The 20,088-nt window shown below is 47.2% G+C and overlaps 3 protein-coding genes across 12 annotated transcripts in view; 1 reads left to right on the top strand and 2 right to left on the bottom strand.

The window, feature by feature from the left end:
- The window catches only part of LOC126984443 (DNA damage-regulated autophagy modulator protein 2-like), an 11,231-nt gene extending 10,889 nt beyond the window's left edge, over positions 1-342 (bottom strand). The window contains exon 1 of one of the 2 annotated variants that reach the window (XM_050838072.1): positions 167-342. The gene's annotated coding sequence lies outside the window, so the exon portion shown is untranslated. The remainder of the gene's footprint in view (positions 1-166) is intronic. The other variant, XM_050838070.1, reaches the window with a different exon arrangement.
- A 1,940-nt stretch (positions 343-2,282) lies between these two features.
- On the bottom strand, positions 2,283-16,473 carry LOC126984437 (transcription factor E4F1-like). Of its 4 annotated transcripts, none has more exons than XM_050838058.1 (14): positions 16,335-16,473; positions 14,281-14,358; positions 13,465-13,624; positions 13,011-13,239; positions 12,438-12,659; positions 11,912-12,041; positions 9,705-9,871; positions 9,456-9,612; positions 8,356-8,502; positions 8,027-8,185; positions 7,376-7,593; positions 3,928-4,126; positions 3,663-3,811; positions 2,283-3,022 (listed from the first exon to the last, which is right to left on the bottom strand). In XM_050838058.1, exons 1-14 carry the CDS (start codon positions 16,339-16,341, stop codon positions 2,801-2,803), a joined length of 2,244 nt encoding a protein of 747 aa, XP_050694015.1. In that variant the 5' UTR covers positions 16,342-16,473; the 3' UTR covers positions 2,283-2,800. The 4 variants fall into 4 exon arrangements, with proteins under 4 accessions (XP_050694015.1, XP_050694016.1, XP_050694018.1 ...); XM_050838059.1 differs by having other exon boundaries at positions 8,027-8,179; XM_050838061.1 differs by lacking the exon at positions 16,335-16,473 and adding an exon at positions 15,697-15,760.
- Positions 16,442-20,088, top strand: part of LOC126984438 (WD repeat-containing protein 26-like) — a 26,619-nt gene continuing 22,972 nt past the window's right edge. For 2 of the 6 annotated variants that reach the window (XM_050838062.1, XM_050838068.1), the window contains exons 1-2: positions 16,523-16,669; positions 17,119-17,584. In XM_050838062.1, coding sequence (XP_050694019.1) covers positions 17,400-17,584 — 185 coding nt within the window. In that variant the 5' untranslated portion in view covers positions 16,523-16,669; positions 17,119-17,399. Of the gene's footprint in view, positions 16,670-16,752; positions 17,585-20,088 lie in introns of all 6 variants that reach the window. The other 4 variants (XM_050838064.1, XM_050838067.1, XM_050838065.1 and 1 more) reach the window with 4 other exon arrangements.

Raw genomic sequence — 20,088 nt, 5'->3', positions numbered from 1 at the left:
TAGGCCTAGTAACTATGTCTCGTTCAGCGTGTAGTGCCTTCATGGGTCAGGGACGAGCTGGGTCACGTATTAGAAGCGAAATAATTATAATATCGAAGCTTCACATCCCAGCCCGTCAAACCTAAACTTAATATTCCCCGTATATCTCATCACCCCCTCTACTCACCTTGCTTTGGGCTTGTGCAGGGTATTCAGGGAAGATTCAGGTCTCGGCACGTCCATTGTCAGCGTCGTGGCTCCTTTAAAAACGTTGATAATCGGACATTTTATAAACACTCTTTTTGGTCCAACATGGCGCGGCCGTCTCCTCCAGTCCTCCTCCGCCATCTTGTCTTATATATTGAATTTTTTCGTGTTATAATGCCTTCAGAGTGCTTTTTTATAGTCTTTTTGTGCTTGGTTTATTTTTGTTACGTTGTATTTGTGTATTTTATGTATCGTGAAATATATCTTGGTGTTATGCATGCCCGGTTTCCCTTTTCCATTATTAAAAGTTCCAGGGTAAATTTATTTTTTTTGCCCTATATATGCCCTCACAGTGCTTTATGTAAGTCTTTTTGTGCTTGATTTATTTTGTTACGTTGTATTTGTGTATCGTTTGTGTCTCGTGAAATATATCTTGGGTTCATGGATGCCCTGTTTCCCTTTTCCATTATTAAAAGTTTAGGGTGTAAGATTAACCCGGTAGCAGCAATGGGCCAAATTTGTGGCTTTACCGTGTAGCAGCGACGGGCCAAATTTGTGGCTTTACCGTGTAGCAGCGACGGGCCAAATTTGTGGCTTTACCATGTAGCAGCGACGGGCCAAATTTGTGGCTTTACCATGTAGCAGCGACGGGCCAAATTTGTGGCTTTACCGTGTAGCAGCGACGGGACAAATTTGTGGATTTACCATGTAGCAGCGACGGGCCAAATTTGTGGCTTTACCATGTAGCAGCGACGGGCCAAATTTGTGGCTTTACCGTGTAGCAGCGACGGGCCAAATTTGTGGCTTTACCATGTAGCAGCGACGGGCCAAATTTGTGGCTTTACCGTGTAGCAGCGACGGGCCAAATTTGTGGCTTTACCATGTAGCAGCGATGGGCCAAATTTGTGGCTTTACCGTGTAGCAGCGACGGGCCAAATTTGTGGCTTTACCGTGTAGCAGCGACGGGCCAAATTTGTGGCTTTACCATGTAGCAGCGACGGGCCAAATTTGTGGCTTTACCATGTAGCAGCGACGGGCCAAATTTGTGGCTTTACCATGTAGCAGCGATGGGCCAAATTTGTGGCTTTACCGTGTAGCAGCGACGGGCCAAATTTGTGGCTTTACCGTGTAGCAGCGACGGCCAAATTTGTGGCTTTACCATGTAGCAGCGACGGGCCAAATTTGTGGTTTTACCATGTAGCAGCGACGTCAAATTTGTGGCTTTACCGTAGCAGCGACGGGCCAAATTTGTGGCTTTACCATGTAGCAGCGATAATAAATTTGTGGTTTACCGTAGCAGCGACGGGCCAAATTTGTGGCTTTACCGTAGCAGCGACAGGCCAAATTTGTGGCTTTACCGTAGCAGCGACGGGCCAAATTTGTGGATTTACCATGTAGCAGTGATGCCAAATTTGTGGCTTTACGTAGCAGCGATGGGCCAAATTTGTGGCTTTACCGTGTAGCAGCGAAGGGCCAAATTTGTGGCGTTACCATGTAGCAGCGACAATAAATTTGTGGCTTTACCATGTAGCAGTGACGGCCAAATTTGTGGCTTTACCGTAGCAGCGACGGGCCAAATTTGTGGCTTTACCGTAGCAACGACGGGCCAAATTTGTGGCTTTACCGTGTAGCAGCGATAATAAATTTGTGGCTTTACCGTAGAAATGACGGCCAAATTTGTGGCTTTACCGTGTAGCAGCGACGGGCCAAATTTGTGGCTTTACCGTGTAGCAACGACGGGCCAAATTTGTGGCTTTACCGTGTAGCAGCGATGGGCCAAATTTGTGGCTTTACCGTGTAGCAGCGATGGGCCAAATTTGTGGCTTTACCGTGTAGCAGCGACGGGCCAAATTTGTGCCATGATATAATCCCCCAAAAGTAGATGATACATAATCTGATCACAAATACTTTGATATATATTATGAAATGGTTTGTGTGAGTGATGATTTTTTCTCATTTTTCTCGCTTGGGGGGACCATTAAGAAACATGGTCCCCGCAGCTAACACCAGGTTAAGCACACCAATCCTTAAAATTATACCTTTCTGCGAGTTTGAATATAATGTAGAGGTGGGAAGATTGACCAAAAACAAGTTGATGATGATGATGATGTTTTAATAATATCTTCAGTCCCAGTGCCAGGCTATCACCAGCGTCATAAAGCAGTTCGTGAAAATACCAGTGACTTGCGAGAGGGTTTTTATATGGGTGAATTGGATAGGGGATTTAGGCTTTGAGAATTAGCGACATCTTAAATTGATTACCTTTGACTAGGAAGATTACACATACAGCAGAGAGAGAGAGAGAGAGAGAGAGAGAGAGAGAGAGAGAGAGAGAGAGAGAGAGAGAGAGAGAGAGAGAGAGAGAGATATTATGCATTCGGAAAGGAGTTAACCAGAAAAAGAGAGAGAAAAAAGAGCGTTTGAGAGAGAGAGAGAGAGAGAGAGAGAGAGAGAGAGAGAGAGAGAGAGAGAGAGAGAGAGAGAGAGAGAGATTATGCATTCGGAAAGGAGTTAACCAGAAAAAGATAGAGAAAAAAAAAGCGTTTGAGAGAGAGAGAGAGAGAGAGAGAGAGAGAGAGAGAGAGAGAGAGAGAGAGAGAGAGAGTTCACATATTCAAGAGTGAGTTAGGAGGGAAGCAGAGGAGTCCTTCCCCATTAGCAGAATCCTTGGGGGTCTGCATCCTTCTGCTAGCCCCCCCTCCTCCTCCTCCTCCTCCTCCTCCTCTTCCGCATCTTCTTCTTCGTTCCATTCCAAGTTGCTACCCTCTTCCTCCTCCTCCTCCTCCTCCTCCTCCTCTCTCTCCCTGAAGATGCTGCTGGTACCACCCTCGGACACCTGCAGAAGGAGAGGTCATTTTTATTATTATTATTATTATTATTATTATTATTATTATTATTATTATTATTATTTATGTTTTCCTACTTTTTTTTTTGCCCCTTTGAGTTGCTTCCCATGCCGCATAAAAAAAAAAATAAATAAATAAATACTGTCAAACTATCTATTTCTCGGCCACGGAATTCATCTATCAAAGTCAATTCAGGGTATCGGTGACTATATAAACCTTTAATCAATTCCTTTCCACACTCGCTCAGTCACTCTATCTTACATCCGATCAATCAATTCATCTCTACATCAATCGGTTCACTTATATTTTTCCCTCTTTTCTTTGCCCTTTAAAGAGTATTAATGGTAAGACAATCTATCACCACAACACACACACACACACACACACACACACACACCATTACAAACCAGCATAATAACAGTCTATCTATCACAACATCACTCCCACCACACACACACACACACACACACACACACCATTACAAACCAGCGTAAAAATAGTCTATCTATCACCACATCACTCCCACCACACACACATACACACACACACACACACACACCATTACAAACCAGAGTAAAAATAGTCTATCTATCACCACATCACACACACACACACACACACACCTCTCACCTGGTCTGTGTCGCTGGCAGGGTCCTCCTCATCCACTCTCGCCCCACTGCCCTCGTCCTTGATGGTGGAGGTCTCGCTGGGCGGTAGGAGATGAATGCCAACATCACCACCCAGCTGTCGGTCCATCCTGGCTTGCTGGGCACATGGCACTGGGGGGCACGCATGACAACAGGGTAAGCTTACAACAACAGGGGAATAGGGATGACTGTTTTTATTTCTTCTCTATCTTTCTCACCATTAGAAAAAAAAACACACACAGCCGTACCCTTATGCCTGAGGTGCCTAGCGAGGGTGCCATGTTCCTTGAAGGTGCGCCCACAGTGCCGGCAGGAGAAGGGCGCCTCCCCGGTGTGTGTCCTGAGGTGCCGGACGAGAGAGGCCTTGGTGGCGAACGCTCGCTGGCACTCCACGCAGGGGAAGGACGGCGCGCTGGTGTGTGTGCGTTCGTGCATGTTCCTGGCACTCTGGGGATGGGGGGGAGAGGGAAGGGGTGTAAATGTATAGTATGGGAGGATAGGGTTTGGAAATGGGGTTAAGGGCGACAGAATAGGGTTTGAAAATAGGGTCAGGGAGAGAGAGAGTCAGACAGGGGTTTGAAAATAGAGTTAAGGGAGACAGAATAGGGTTTGATAATAGGGTCAGGGAGAGAGAGAGTCAGACAGGGGTTTGAATACAGAGTTAAGAGAGACAGAATAGGGTTTGATAATAGGGTCAGGGAGAGAGAGAGTCAGACAGGGGTTTGAATACAGAGTTCAGAGACAGAATAGGATTTGATAATAGGGTCAGGGAGAGAGAGTCAGACAGGGGTTTGAATACAGAGTTAAGGGAGACAGAATAGGGTTTGATAAAATGGTCAGGCAGAGAGAGAGTCAGACTGGGGTTTGTATAGAGAGTTAAGGGAGACAGAATAGGGTTTGATAATAGGGTCAGGGAGAGAGAGAGTCAGAAAGGGGTTTGAATACAGAGTTAAGGGAGACAGAATAGGGTTTGATAATAGGGTCAGGGAGAGAGAGAGTCAGACAGGGGTTTGAGTATAGAGTTAAGGGAGACAGAATAGGGTTTGATAATAGGGTCAGGGAGAGAGAGAGTCAGACAGGGGTTTGAATACAGAGTTAAGGGAGACAGAATAGGGTTTGATAATAGGGTCAGGGAGAGAGAGTCAGACAGGGGTTTGGATCCAGAGTTATGTGAGACAGAATAGGGTTTGATAATAGGGTCAGGGAGAGAGAGTCAGACAGGGGTTTGAATACAGAGTTAAGAGAGACAGAATAGGGTTTGATAATAGGGTCAGGGAGAGAGAGAGTCAGACAGGGGTTTGAATACAGAGTTAAGGGAGACAGAATAGGATTTGATAATAGGGTCAGGGAGAGAGAGAGTCAGACAGGGGTTTGAGTATAGAGTTAAGAGAGACAGAATAGGATTTGATAATAGGGTCAGGGAGAGAGAGTCAGACAGGGGTTTGGATATAGAGTTAAGGGAGACAGAATAGGGTTTGATAATAGGGTCAGGGAGAGAGAGAGTCAGACAGGGGTTTGAATACAGAGTTAAGAGAGACAGAATAGGGTTTGATAATAGGGTCAGGGAGAGAGAGAGTCAGACAGGGGTTTGAATACAGAGTTCAGAGACAGAATAGGATTTGATAATAGGGTCAGGGAGAGAGAGTCAGACAGGGGTTTGAATACAGAGTTAAGGGAGACAGAATAGGGTTTGATAATAGGGTCAGGGAGAGAGAGAGTCAGACAGGGGTTTGAATACAGAGTTAAGGGAGACAGAATAGGGTTTGATAATAGGGTCAGGGAGAGAGAGAGTCAGACAGGGGTTTGAAAATAGAGTTAAGGGAGACAGAATAGGATTTGATAATAGGGTCAGGGAGAGAGAGAGTCAGACAGGGGTTTGAATACAGAGTTAAGGGAGACAGAATAGGGTTTGATAATAGGGTCAGGGAGAGAGAGAGTCAGACAGGGGTTTGAATACAGAGTTAAGGGAGACAGAATAGGGTTTTATATTAGGGTCTGTGAGAGAGAGAGTCAGACAGGGGTTTGAATACAGAGTTAAGGGAGACAGAATAGGGTTTGATAATAGGGTCAGGGAGAGAGAGAGTCAGACAGGGGTTTGAATACAGAGTTAAGGGAGACAGAATAGGGTTTGATAATAGGGTCAGGGAGAGAGAGAGTCAGAAAGGGGTTTGAATACAGAGTTAAGGGAGACAGAATAGGGTTTGATAATAGGGTCAGGGAGAGAGAGAGTCAGACAGGGGTTTGAATACAGAGTTAAGAGAGACAGAATAGGGTTTGATAATAGGGTCAGGGAGAGAGAGAGTCAGACAGGGGTTTGAATACAGAGTTAAGGGAGACAGAATAGGGTTTGATAATAGGGTCAGGGAGAGAGAGAGTCAGACAGGGGTTTGAATACAGAGTTAAGGGAGACAGAATAGGATTTGATAATAGGGTCAGGGAGAGAGAGAGAGTCAGACAGGGGTTTGAATATAAAGTTAAGGGAGACAGAATAGGGTTTGATAAAAGGGTCAGGGAGAGAGAGAGTCAGACAGGGGTTTGAATACAGAGTTCAGAGAGAGACAGAATAGGGTTTGATAAAAGGGTTAGAGAGTTAGAAAGTTTAAAAAATGGGGAAAAAAATGGTACAGAGAAAGAAAGAAGAGGGTTCGAAAAATATACAGAGAGAGAAAAGGGTTTGAAAATAAAGTTAGAAGGAGAGAATATAGTTGAATAAAAGACTTAGAGAGCAAGAAAAGGGTTTGGAAATAGGGTTAAGAGAGAGAGAATAGGGTTTGAAAATAGGGTTAGAGAAAAGGAAAGTTTGGTTTAGTCGGCGCAACATCTGTGGTCATATGCCGGAGAGAGACAGAAGGGGAAGGAATTATAGAACGGAAAGTTTGGTTTAGTCGGCGCAACATCTGTGGTCATATGCCGGAGAGAGACAGAAGGGGAAGGAATTATAGGAGAAGGGAAAGTTTTGTTTAGTCGGCGCAACATCTGTGGTCATATGCCGGAGAGAGACAGAAGGGGAAGGACTTATAGGACAATGTTGGAAAGTTTTGTTTAGTCGGTGCAACATCTGTGGTCATATGCCGAGAGAGACAGAAGGAAGGAATTATAGGAGAAGGGAAAGTTTTGTTTAGTGGGCGCAACATCTGTGGTCATATGCCGGAGAGAGACAGAAGGGGAAGGAATTATAGGAGAAGGGAAAGTTTGGTTTAGTGAGCGCAACATCTGTGGTCATATGCCGGAGAGAGACAGAAGGGGAAGGAATTATAGGAGAAGGGAAAGTTTTGTTTAGTCGGCGCATCTGTGGTCATATGCCGGAGAGAGACAGAAGGGGAAGGAATTATAGGAGATGGGAAAGTTTGGTTTAGTCGGCGCAACATCTGTGGTCATATGCCAGTCACTGCCCCCCCATCACAGGGTTCAAGTGTATTTTATTTATAGTGAGGCTGTTGTTTTTTTCCCTTTTTTTAGCTTAATCTTGAATGGCAACAAAAAATAATCGAAAGAGGACTGAAAAAGGAAAAAAAGTATAGAATAACACCCAGTCACTGCCCCCCCAACACAGGGTTCAAGTGTATTTTATTTATAGTGAGGCTGCTTTTTTTTTCTCGTTTTTTAGCTTAGTCTTGAACAGGAACAAAAAATAATCGAAAGAGGAATGAAAAAGGAAAAAAAGTATAGAATAACACCCAGTCACCTCCCCCTCACCTTAGTCTTGTACAGGTTAGGGCAGTATCGGCAGGGCACACTCTTGACGGAGGAGTGCGCGAGGAGGTGCGTCTTGGCGTGGCTCAGCAGCTTGAAGGTTTTCCCGCACTCGCCGCACTCGAACTGACGCAGCGAAGAGTGTGCCGAGAGGTGCCGCCCCAGAGCCTGGCGCGACGTGAACCTCCGATGGCACTCGCTACAGCTGTCACCGAGCTCGTCTGGGGGTGGGAACATATGGCATCAGGATAGGTGTGTGTGTGTGTGTGTGTGTGTGTGTGTGTGTGTGTGTGTGTGTGTGTGTGTGTGTGTGTGTGTTTTTCTTTATTTTTCTGCTTCATTTTTCATTCTTCCTTCCTTTCTCTCTCTCTCTCTCTCTCTCTCTCTCTCTCTCTCCTCTCTCTCTTTATTTTCCTTTTCTTTCTTTCTCTTTCTTTAAAATCACTTACAAAATATCCTTTCCCTTCCCTTCCCTTCCCTTTCCTTCTCTTCCCTTTCCATCCCTTTCTCTCCCTTCCCTTTCCATCCCTTTCTCTCCCATCCCTTCCCCAGTCCCTCCAGCACTCCTTAACTCCCCTCCCAGTCCCTCCCCCTTCCGCTCCACCCCCAGCCCTTCCCCAGGTCCCCCCCAGGCTCCCCCAGTGGCAGACTCACCCAGATGGAGTTTTATGTGGAGCGCCAGGGCAGGACGCTGTGTGTAGGACTTGAAGCAGACAGGGCAGGTGAAGGAGTTCCGTAGGATGTCCGGAAGGAAGGACGGGGGCTTGATGTCCTCCTCCTCCTCTTCCTCCTCCTCCCTGCCATTACCTGTGTCTGGGGAAGATGGGAGGAGAGGAAGGAAGGGAGGAAGAAGTGGAGAAAGGAAGGAAGGAAGGAAGGAAGGAAGGAATAATGAGGAAAGAAAATCATAATAATAATAATAATAATAAAAATAAAGTCTATCTCTCTCTCATTCTCTGTCTATCTATCTATCTGTCTGTTACCTGTGTTCTCCAAGGGTCGAGGTGGAGGAGTGGAGCAGGTGGATGAGGGCGGCGGAGGCGGTGGCGGCTGTGGCTCCGTCTTGCACACGTGGAGTGGCGGAGGGCCAGCGCTGGGGCCGCCACTCTCGACCTTCACCATATGGCCACCTGGGAGAGAGAGAGAGAGAGAGAGAGAGAGAGAGAGAGAGAGAGAGATTATAATTATCACTGTTTTCCTTCCTTCTAATTCCTTCCTTCCTTCCTTCCTTCCTTCTTTCAATATGTCTAAGTTCTTGTCATTTCCTCCACTTCCTCTTTTGCATTTTCTTCCTTCCTTCCTTCCTTCCTTTACTGTGTCTGTTCTCTTCTTCCTCTTCTTCTTCTTTTTTTTCTTCTTCCTCCTCTTCCTCCTTCCTCTCCTTCCTCCTCCTCATTTTCCTCTTCATATAGTATATACATTTTTTAATCTTTCCCTTCCTTCCTTCTTTCCTCTCCCCTTCCCTTTCCTTCTTTCCTCTCCTTCCCTCCAATTCTAAGCCATTCCCCTTCCCTCTCCTTCCCTTCTTCCCTCCCTTCCTTCTTTCCTCCCCTTCCCTTCCCTTCAAACTATCTCCCTTCCCTCTCCTTCCCTTCCCTTCCCTTCCTTCTTTCCTCCCCTTCCCTTCCCTTCAAACTATATCCCTTCCCTCTCCTTCCCTTCCCTTCCCTTCCTTCTTTCCTCCCCTTCCCTTCCCTTCAAACTATCTCCCTTCCCTCTCCTTCCCTTCCCTTCCCTTCCTTCTCGCCTCCACTTCACTTCGCTTCAAACTATATCCATTCCCTCTCCTTCCCTTCCCTTCCCTTCCTTCTTTCCTCCCCTTCCCTTCCCTTCAAACTATCTCCCTTCCCTCTCCTTCCCTTCCTTCTTTCCTCCCCTTCCCTCCCATTCTAAGCCCCTCTCCCTCCTTCCCATCCTTTCCTTATCTTCCCTCTCTTCCTAAGCCCTTCCCTTCCTTTCCCTTCCCTCCCTTTCTAAGCCCTTCCCTTCCCTTCCCTTCAAACTATACCCCCACCCCCTCCGTCCCTTCCCTTCCTTTCCCTTTAAACTATCCCCCCTCCCTCCCCCCCCTCCCCTAACCTACCTGGGCCACCTGTCGCTAATTGGCTCCGTAACACCGCCTTGCTCTCATCCAGGTGGGCGGCAGCCGCGGATGGTGTCGGTAGCCTGGTTGATGGGTCCTCCTCGGCGGATGACAACTCCTGCTTGAGACTGAACTTGATGTCGAGCGATACGCTGGGCTGAAGGCGAGAGGAGATGGTGGTGGTGATGGTGGTGGAGGAAGAGGAAGAGGAAGAGGAGGAGGAGGAGGAAGACACCATACCCAACCTACCTTCCTGTCAGCGTGGGGCGGGGGGTGCAGGGGCAGGGTACGGCCATATAAAGGAATTTGCGCATCGGACTTTCTGACACACGAGATCTGGGCCTGCATGTGTCGCGTCAGGGAGCCGGACTCTCGGAACTGCCGCCCACATTGTTGACACGCAAATGGACGCTCCCCTGGGGTTGGAGAAGTGTGGGGTCAGTGTGCCGGGGATATAGGAATTAATGACCCTATTCTAAATGGTCTGTACTATGCCGAACTTGACCTAATGCAATATTCACTTAAAACAGGAGAATGGACGCTCCCCTGAGGTCGGAGAAGTGTGGGGTCAGTATGCCGGGGATATAGGAATTAATGACCTTATTTTAACTGGTCTGTACTATGCCGAACTTGACCTAACTTGACCTAATGCAATATTCACTTAAAACAGGAGAATGGACGCTCCCCTGGGGTTGGAGAAGTGTGGGGTCAGTGTGCCGGGGATATAGGAATTAACGACCCTATTTTAACTGGTCTGTACTATGCCGAACTTGACCTAACTTGACCTAACGCAATATTCACTTAAAACAGGAGAATGGACGCTCCCCTGGGGTTGGAGAAGTGTGGGGTCAGTATGCCGGGGATATAGGAATTAATGACTCTATTTTAACTGGTCTTTCTATGCCGAACTTGACCTAACTTACCCTAACGCGATATTCACTTAAAACAGGAGAATGGACGCTCCCCTGGGGTTGGAGAAGTGTGGGGTCAGTGTGCCGGGGATATAGGAATTAATGACCCTATTTTAACTGGTCTGTACTATGCCGAACTTGACCTAACTTGACCTAACGCGATATTCACTTAAAACAGGAGAATGGACGCTCCCCTGGGGTTGGAGAAGTGTGGGGTCAGTGTGCCGGGGATATAGGGATTAATGACCCTATTTTAACTGGTCTTTCTATGCCGAACTTGACCTAACTTGACCTAACGCAATATTCACTTAAAACATGGGAATGGACGCTCCCCTGGGGTCGGAGAAGTGTGGGGTCAGTATGCCGGGGATATAGGAATTAATGACTATTTTAACTGGTCTTTCTATGCCGAACTTGACCTAACTTGACCTAACGCAATATTCACTTAAAACAGGAGAATGGACGCTCCCCTGGGGTCGGAGAAGTGTGGGGTCAGTATGCCGGGGATATAGGAATTAATGACTATTTTAACTGGTCTTTCTATGCCGAACTTGACCTAACTTGACCTAACGCAATATTCACTTAAAACAGGAGAATGGACGCTCCCCTGGGGTTGGAGAAGTGTGGGGTCAGTATGCCGGGGATATAGGAATTAATGACCCTATTTTAACTGGTCTGTACTATGCCGAACTTGACCTAACTTGACCTAATGCGATATTCACTAAAAATATTATACTCTATCTAAACCATCCTCTTGAATCTAACTTAACATAGCCTAGTATACCCTCACTAAACCCAGCTTGATATAGAACTTAACAACCTTATTTTGACTGGTGGGTGTGACCTGACCTAACTTAACCTGACCCAACTTAACCTAGTACAGTCTAACCCGGAATACAATATACTTAACCTAATGACCCTATTCTAACTGGTCTTTCTATGCCGAACTTGACCTAACTTAACCTAATGCGATATTCACTAAAAAATATTACACTTTATTTAAACCATCCTCTTGAATCTAACTTAACATAGCCTAGTATACCTTCACTAAAACAAGCTTAACCCTTTCCTTGCTAAGCGCTCGCAATGAGACTATACCCCCAGGCGCGCTCGGGCAGCCCAGCGGGGGAAGGGGACGTCTTTTAATGTCTGTATCTCAAAATTTATTCTTCACAGCTACAAAACAAAAAACACTCTTATATTTCGTCTCTCTCTCTCTCTCTCTCTCTCTCTCTTTTCCCATCCCTTTCTATCCCTTTCCTTTTCTCCCCTCCTTTTCCTTCCCTTCCTTTTCCTCCCCTCTCTCTTTCTCTCCTTCTTTTCCCTTTCCTCCTCTCTCTTTCTCCCCTTCCCTTTCCTCCTCTCTCTTTCTCCCGTTCCCTTTCCTCCTCTCTCTTTCCCTCCCCTCTCTCTTTCTCCCCTTCCCTTTCCTCCTCATCCTTTCCCTCCCATCTCTCTTTCTCTCCTACTTTTCCCTTCCTTTCCCTCTTTCCCTCTTTTCTCATCCCCTTCCCTTCTATCCCATCCCTCCCTTCCTTCCCCTACCTGTATGTCTTCGCTGGTGCCTCTTGAGGGAGCCCTTGGTCTTGAAGGCATAGGAGCAGCCCTGGAAGTCACATTGGAAGGGCCGCCCCTCGCTGTGAACCACCGAGATGTGAGCGCGCAGTATTTTGCCCTGCGGAGGATGTGTGATGGGAGGCGTGAGGTGGTTTGGCTTATGGAGAGAGTGGAAGATTAGTGGAATATGTTACTGGATGGTGTGTGGAAGAGGAGGAAATGGAAGGGAAGGGAAGGGAGGGGAGGGGGAGGGAAGGGAAGGGAAGGGAAAGGAAGGGAATGGTTGAGAAGTGGAGGAAAGGGAAGGGAAGGGGAAGGGAGAGAAAGAGGAGGAAAGGGAAGGGATGGGAGGGAAGGGAAGGGAGAGAAAGAGAAGGAAAAGGAAGGAAAAGAAAGGGAAGGGAAAGGAAGGGGAAGAGGAGAAATGGGAAGAAGAGAAAGGAAAAGAAAGGAAAGGAAGGCAACAGAAAACAAGAAAAAGAACAAAAACAACCTATACCAAACCCCAACGCACAGTCTTAAAAATCTGTCCGCATCGGTGACATCCCAGCTCCCGCCACGCCTTGCTGCTCTCCTCCTGAACCTGCGGCATGGGGTCCAGGCTGCCTTGGGTCTCGACAGCGATGATATGCCTCACGGGAGCGGCCGCCATCGCTGCAGCCGTCTCCTCCTTCACTTGGGGTGCGCGGGAGTTCGGGTTGTCACAAGGGCTGCCAGATATTCCGCCAACCCTGTGCTGTGTGTGGAAGGGAAGGGTAGGTGAGAGGAATAGAAGGGATGGGAAGGGATGGAAGGGACAGGAAGGGTAGGTGAGGGAAAGGGAAGGGAGAGGAGAGAGAAGGGAAGGTAGGGAGGGGAAAGGAAGGGAAGGGAAGGGGAGAGGGAGAGAGAGAGAAAGGGAAGGGAAAGGAAGGAGAAGGAGAGTTAGAGAGAGAAAGGGAAGGGAAAGAGAGAGAGAGAGAGAGAGAGAGAGAGAGAGAGAGAGAGAGAGAGAAAAAACCTAATATAAATTGACGCTCTTTTCCTCACACTACTACTACTACTACTACTACTACTACTACTACTACAACTACTACAACCAGCATACCTGTAATTTGAAGTGGTTGAGGATGGCAGCCTGGCGGGAGAAGGTTAGTCCACATAACTGGCATTTCCACCTCCTCACATCCCCCATCTCCACCTCCTCCGCCTGCACCTCCACCTTCGTGTCTCCTCCTCCTCCTCCTCCTCCTTCTCTTCTCTCCTTCACATCCTCCTCCTCCTCCCTCGCCTCCTCTTCGCTGTGGTTTCTCCTCCTCTTCCTCCGTTTTGAGAATCTGAAAGAGAGAGAGAGAGAGAGAGAGAGAGAGAGAGAGAGAGAGAGAGAGAGAGAGAGAGAGAGAGAGATGAAAAAGAGGAAAAGGATATATTAAAAAAAAAAACAATCATACCAAGAGATCCTTCAAACACATCCTACAGCAAAAAACAAGGATATAGGACACACAAAAACAAAACGAAACAACAAAAACAACATCCTTCCCGCACATCCTACAGAGCCTTACCGGGGGAGGAGGAGGTCACGGACAGCCCCCGAAGGACACAGGTGTAGGACGCATCTCTCCTGTAGGATCATATGGCTGACATATCCTTCGATCGAGGACGTCTGGAGGCCACACAGCCCACATGTGAACCAGTCGCATGTAAACTCAGGGCCGTCCACACCTGCTAGGACAGTGCATATGTGTTAGGTGTCATGTGTGTAAGTGTGGAGAGAGAGAGAGGGAGGGTTGTGATGGGACTGGTGGATATGGGAAGGAAGGGAGGGGAAGGGAGAGGAAGGGGAGGGTAAGGAAGGAGAGGGAAGGGAAGGGAGGGAAGGGTAGGGTAAGGAAGGGATGGAGAGGGTATGGAAGGGAAAGGGAAGGGATGGAGAGGGTATGGAAGGGAAGGGAAGGGAAGGGATGGGAAGGGTAGGGAAGGAGAGGGATGGGTAGGGAAGGAGAGGGAAGGGAAGGGAAGGGATGGAGAGAGTAAGGAAGGGAGGGAAGGGAAGGGAAGGGATGGAGAGGGTATGGAAGGGAAGGGAAGGGATGGGAGAGGAGAGGGAAGGAAAGGGAAGGGTAAGGAAGGGAAAGGGAAGGGAAGGGAAAGGAAGGGAAGGGAAAGGAAGGGAAGGGTAGGGAAAGGAAGGGAGAGGAAGGAGAGGGAAGGGTAGGGAAAGGAAGAGAAGGGAAAGGAAGGAAAGGAAAGAGACAGAAGGAGGAGGAGGAGGAGGATAAAGAGGAGGAAGAAGAAGAAGGAGGAGGAGGAAATAATAACAAGTGAAATAAACCAAATTAAAGTCACACACACAAAAAAGTCCAGAATCACACCCGTACCGAGATCGTCCATGGGTGATGCCTGGTAGTCCCCCATGGCTCCTGGTGATGACGATGGTGGCGGTGATGATGGCGTCACTGTAATAGAGGAAGAGGGTGAGCTTCTGGAGTCTGGGCGAGGCTTATTTAGGGAGAGAGAGAGAAGGGAAGGGAAGGGGAAGGAAGGAGAGGGAAGGGAATAGAAGGGGAGAGTGAGAGAGAGAGAGAGAGAGAAGAAAGGGAAGGGAAGGGAAGAGAAGGAGAAAGGAAGGAGAGGAAAGAGAGAGAGAGAGAGAGAGAGAGAGAGAGAGAGAGAGAGAGAGAGAGAGAGAGAGAGAGAGAGAGAGAGAAGGAAGGGAAGGGAAAGGAAGAGAAGAGAAGGGAAGGGAAGGAGAGAGAAGGAAGGGAAGGGAAAGGAAGAGAAGGGAAGGGAAGGAGAGGATATATTACATTATTTTTATCTTATTTTGTTCATTTCCTTTACTTTCTTTTATTTTCTCTTTCATTAATTCTCTCTACGAAGCTGAGAGGAGAAGACAAAGAGGAGGAGGAGGAGGAGGAGGAGGAGGAGGAGGAAGAAGAGGAGGAGGAGGAGATAATTTAATTTAACAAGACATTTAATAAACCAAAGTAAATATAAAAGATTCAATGCCAATCTTTTAAGTCATTTAACTCTATCATAAACATTTGACAGCCAGCCTTACCCTATCTCTCCCTTCCCCTGTCCTTGTCTCCCTGTCTCTCCCTTCCCCTGGCCTTGTCTCCCTGTCTCTCCCTTCCCCTGGCCTTGTCTCCCTGTCTCTCCCTTCCCCTGTCCTTGTCTCCCTTTCCCTGTCTCTCCCTTCCCCTGTCCTTGTCTCCCTTTCCCTGTCTCTCCCTTCCCCTGTCCTTGTCTCCCTTTCCCTGTCTCTCCCTTCCCCTGTCCTTGTCTCCCTTTCCGTCTCTCCCTTCCCCTGGCCTTGTCTCCCTGTCTCTCCCTTCCCCTGGCCTTGTCTCCCTGTCTCTCCCTTCCCCTGTCCTTGTCTCCCTGTCTCTCCCTTCCCCTGGCCTTGTCTCCCTGTCTCTCCCTTCCCCTGGCCTTGTCTCCCTGTCTCTCCCTTCCCCTGGCCTTGTCTCCCTGTCTCTCCCTTCCCCTGGCCTTGTCTCCCTGTCTCTTCCTTCCACTGTCCTTGTCTCCCTTCCCCTGCCCTAATCTCCCTGTCTCTCCTTTCCCGTCCTTGTCTGCCTGTCTCTCCTTTCCCGTCCTTGTCTGCCTGTCTCTCCCTTCCCCTGCCCTAATATCCCTTTCCCTGTCCTTGTCTGCCTGTCTCTCCCTTCCCCTGCCCTTGTCTCCCTTTCCCTGCCCTAATCTCCCTTCCCCTACCCTTGTCTCCCTTTCCGTGCCCTAATCTCCCTTCCCCAACCCTTGCCTCCCTTTCCCTGCCCGAATCTCCCTGCCTTGAACTGTTTGTTGTCTCGGGAAGCACAACAGTTCCAATAATGTTCAACCCAGTGAGGAATGACCCACAAACACCTTTAATTCGGGGTCACACGGGGTCACACACACTTTATTTTCATTGCATATGTTTTAAGTTCCTCTATGTTGCTCTGTGTTAATTTTGAGGCGCCTGGGAGTTGGTTTAATAGAGGTGATATGGAAAATTAAGTATGCAAGTCATGAGATACGTTGCCATGGAAATAAAGGGATATTGTTATGTAGTCATGCTCTAATTCCATCTTTGTTAATTTTGGAGTGGTAGAAAGTGGGTTTAATGGAGGTTGTGGGTTGTATTAAGGTTTATTTTGGGGTTTTAAGGAGAGTTTTTGAGTCACAGCAGCTGCAGCAATGTCCACCCCAGGAAGGAATGCCCCACGAATATGTCTAAATCGGGCATAAATACACTTCCCCTTTACGCCTAATAATTTAAAGTCTTCCATGTTAATTTTCAGAGGTTGGGTGGTTGGTTTTAATGGAGGTGGAGGGGAAAATTATGGTTTATTTTGGGGTTTTGTGGAGAGTGTTTGAGGCACAAGGAGTCCAACAATGTCCGTTCCTATCTTTAACTCGGGGATAAATACACTTTCCCTTCACGTACATCGCATTAAAGGCTTCCATGTTAATTTTGAGGTGTATTTTGGTGGTTATGATTAAGGTTGAGGGTTGTAATAGTGTTTGTTTTTGTGTTTTTCTGGAGAGCGTCTGAAGCCCAGCATCTCTAACAATGGAAGGAAAGCCCCACGGAGATCTTGAACTCGGGGATAAATACACTTGCCCTTTACGCACAGTGCTTTAAAGTCTTCTATATTAATTTTGGAGAAGTGGAAAGTGTGTTTTAATCTTGGTGTAGGTGTGAATAGTGGTTTGTTTTTGTGTTTTGCGTCGACAACAAGTTCAACAATGCCCGTCCATATCTCTAACTCGGGGATGAAGGTACAGTCCCTCCATGCACAGTGCTTTAAAGTCTTCCATATTAATTTTGTAATGGTGGAAAGTGTGTTTTAATCTCCGTGTAGGTGTGAATAGTGGTTTGTTTTTGTGTTTTGCGTCGACAACAAGTCCAACAATGCCCGTCCATATCTCTAACTCGGGGACAAAGGTACATTCCCTCCATGCACAATGCTTTAAAGTCTTCCATATTAATTTTGTAATGGTGGAAAGCGGGTTTTAATCAAAGAGGAGGCGTGAATCATGGTTTGTTTTGGGGTTTTGTGGAAAGTGTACGATTCCAACAATGCCCGTCCATATCTCTAACCCGGGGATGAATACACGTTCCCTTCACGGCTCATGCATTAAAACCTTCCATGTTAATTTTATAATGGTGGGAAGCGGGTTTTTATAGAAGTATAAGCGTGAATCGTGTTTTGTTTATGGGTTTTCAGAAGAGTGTTTGAGTGCGCGGTGAGTTCGCGGCGCCAGCTGGAAGGAGGCAGTAGTCGATCCTCCTCCTGCGACCTTCGGGGATCGAGCGTCTCTCTCGGGCGGACCCTCGCGGCTGTGCTCAGTGGTGGTGTGCCTTCACCACGGCGCCCCCGTAGACACGCTGGCCTCCTGGCAGGACCCGCAGCCCGGTGGACGCTCTCCGCCGCCCCGCAAGCGTCGGAAACTCTCGCCCGAGGCCCCCACCATCGCCAGCAGCACCCCCGCCAGCCCGCTCAGCACCATGCAGCAGCAGCAGCAGCAGCAGCACGCCAACGGGGCAGAGGCGCAGCACAACGGCACGGAGGGCGACGGCGCTCAGGCGGTCAATGGCTTGGGCGAGGAGGAGAGCGCGGCGCCGAGGCTCAGCACCGTGCAGCAAGACATGGTACGACTCATCGGCCAGCACCTCGTCCACCTGGGCCTCAAGTGAGTGGGCGGGGGCACGGCGGGGCACGGCGGGGGGAACGGGGGGCTGGGGCACGGCGGGGGGGACGGGGCACGGCAGGGGGCGAGGCGGGGGCACGGCGGGGGCGAGGCGGGGGAACAAGGGGAGTGGTAGGGGAAGGGGGAATGAGATGGGGCCTACTCCTGGGGGAATGGGAGTGAATGGTGGTATGGGGAATGAGATGGGGCCTACTCCTGGGGAAGGCTGGGGGACTGGGAGTGATGGGTGGGAGGGGGAATGAGATGGGGCCTACTCCTGGGGGAATGGGAGTGATGGGTGGGAGGGTGAATGAGATGGGGTCTACTCCTGGGGAAGGCTGGGGGAATGGGTAGGATAGGAGGAATGGTATAGGACCTACCACTGGGGGAAACTGGGGAGTGATGGGGGAATGGGAGTGAGAGGTTGCTTATTGCTGGGGGAGGCTGGGGCAGGGGGGAGGAGGAATGGGGGAGCTAACCTACTGCTGGGGGAGGCTACTAGGTCAGGGCAGGGGGAAGGCCACAGGGGAGCATTGGGAGTGGCAGAATAAACAGGGAGAGAGTGTGAGAGGTTGCCTACTGCTGGGGAGAAGGAAAGGGGGTAGGAGGAATGCGGGGAACTAACCTACTGCTGGGGGAGGTTAGGTCAGGGGAGCAGGGGGAGGCCACAGGGGAGCAGGGGAGTGGCAGGTTATCGTACCCAAAGCCTCATATTATCTGGCTTCTGACCCATAACTAAGGCTAAAAAAACACCTGTAATTAACCATTTAAACATGACCTTAGTTGAAAAATTGTTTATGCACGCTTTACTCCATGTCCATAGACGGTCCTGTGAATTACTGTTATTATTTCTTTATTGATTCATGAAAAACCACAACATAACTACCATTGAATTTCGTTGATGAGTCGAGGGGACAATTTTTGGGGTGGAAGTCGGCAAGCGTAAGAGACTGAGTACAATGATCTGAATCGGAGCGGTGAGTAGCGGGCTTTTTTTTCTACAGTCCTTTTGTTGCCCTTGAGCTGTCTCCTTTGCTATAAAAAAATAATAAGCCTTGAAATGTTGGAGCAAGGGGAACAATATACCATTAGGAAGAAGATATGATTGTGGAGATAAAGAAAGATATGTGTCCTTAGAAATATTATATCATTAAAGAGTATTAAGAAGAAATATGCAAGTTAAGAAGATGATTGTGGAGATAAAGAAAAATATGTGTCCTTAGAAATATTATATCATTAAAGAGTATTAAGAAGAAATATGCAAGTTAAGAAGATGATTGTGGAGATAAAGAAAAATATGTGTCCTTAGAAATATTATATCATTAAAGAGTATTAAGAAGATGATTGTGAAGATAAAGAAAAATATGTGTCCTTAGAAATATTATATCATTAAAGAGTATTAAGAAGAAATTAAATATGCAAGTTAAGATGATTGTGGAGATAAGAGAAGATATATGTACATAGTAACATTATTATACCAGCAACAAATATGAAATGAAATTGAGTATATGCAAGTTTGATATGGAAAAAAATTATATATCCAAGAAGAATGATCAGATATATGCAAGTTTAATATACGCCTTCAAATATAAAAAATAAAGGTCTGTAAACAAAACACTCTTCACACTGCAAGCATGAAAATAACATCAAATATCCACACCAGAAATATGAATGAAAACAAAGAAACAATTTATATATACCTGAAAATCTTGTGCCATCTTTAATAATGAAGGGAAAGATAGTTAAGCAAGTCAGATACATGAAATAAAGATAGGAAGACAAAGAAAGGAAGTATTATAGAAAAACAAAGCATAACAAAAGAGAGAGAGAGAGAGGATGAGTTTGTGGGTTCAGATCCCTTTATGTAAACAAGAGAGTGAGACAAAGAAAGAAAGGGCTAGAAGAGGAGGAGAAAGAAAGGAAGGATGGAAGGAAAACAAAAGAAAAGGAATTGAAGAGGAGGAGGAGAGATGAGGATGAAGGAGATGAAAATTGAAAGAAAGGAGGGATGGAAGGAAAACACAAGAAAAGGGATTGAAGAGGAGGGGGAGGAGAGATGAGGATGAAGGAGATGAAAACTGAAAGAATGGATTGAAGATAGAAAGGAAGGAAGGATGGAAAGGAAAAACAAAGAAAAGAGAGAGAAAAGGAGGAGGAGGAGGAGAGGAAAAGGATGAAGGAGATGAAAATTGAAAAGAGAAACCGAAAGAATGGATTGAAAATAGAAAGGAAGGATGGAAGGAAAAACAAAAGAAGAGAGAAAGAAATGGGATAGAAGAAGAGGAGGAGGAGGAGGAGATGAAAATTGAAGGAAGGAGAGAATGGAATGAAAGAGAAACAGAAGGAAGAGATTGAAAGAAGGAAGGAAGAAAGGAGATTGAGACATGAAAACAAAAGAAAAAAAATAACAAAAACCACCTGGACTAGAAAATAAAAATAAATGTCAAGCAAGGAAGAAAAAAAACAATAAAAGAAAGATTATAGACGAAATAAAGAAAAGTTGAACC

Source organism: Eriocheir sinensis, chromosome 57, assembly GCF_024679095.1.
Source record: "Eriocheir sinensis breed Jianghai 21 chromosome 57, ASM2467909v1, whole genome shotgun sequence".
NCBI lineage: Eukaryota > Metazoa > Arthropoda > Malacostraca > Decapoda > Varunidae > Eriocheir > Eriocheir sinensis.
Note: the sequence above shows the minus strand (reverse complement) of the source record. Positions and strands in the feature narration are given on the sequence as shown.

Coding starts and splice junctions, on each gene's coding strand:
- LOC126984437 (XM_050838058.1), bottom strand. Junction 12,660..13,010: donor TCAACCACTTCAAATTACAG/GTATGCTGGTTG, acceptor TTCCACACACAG/CACAGGGTTGGCGGAATATC. Junction 8,186..8,355: donor TCGACCCTTGGAGAACACAG/GTAACAGACAGA, acceptor CATCTTCCCCAG/ACACAGGTAATGGCAGGGAG.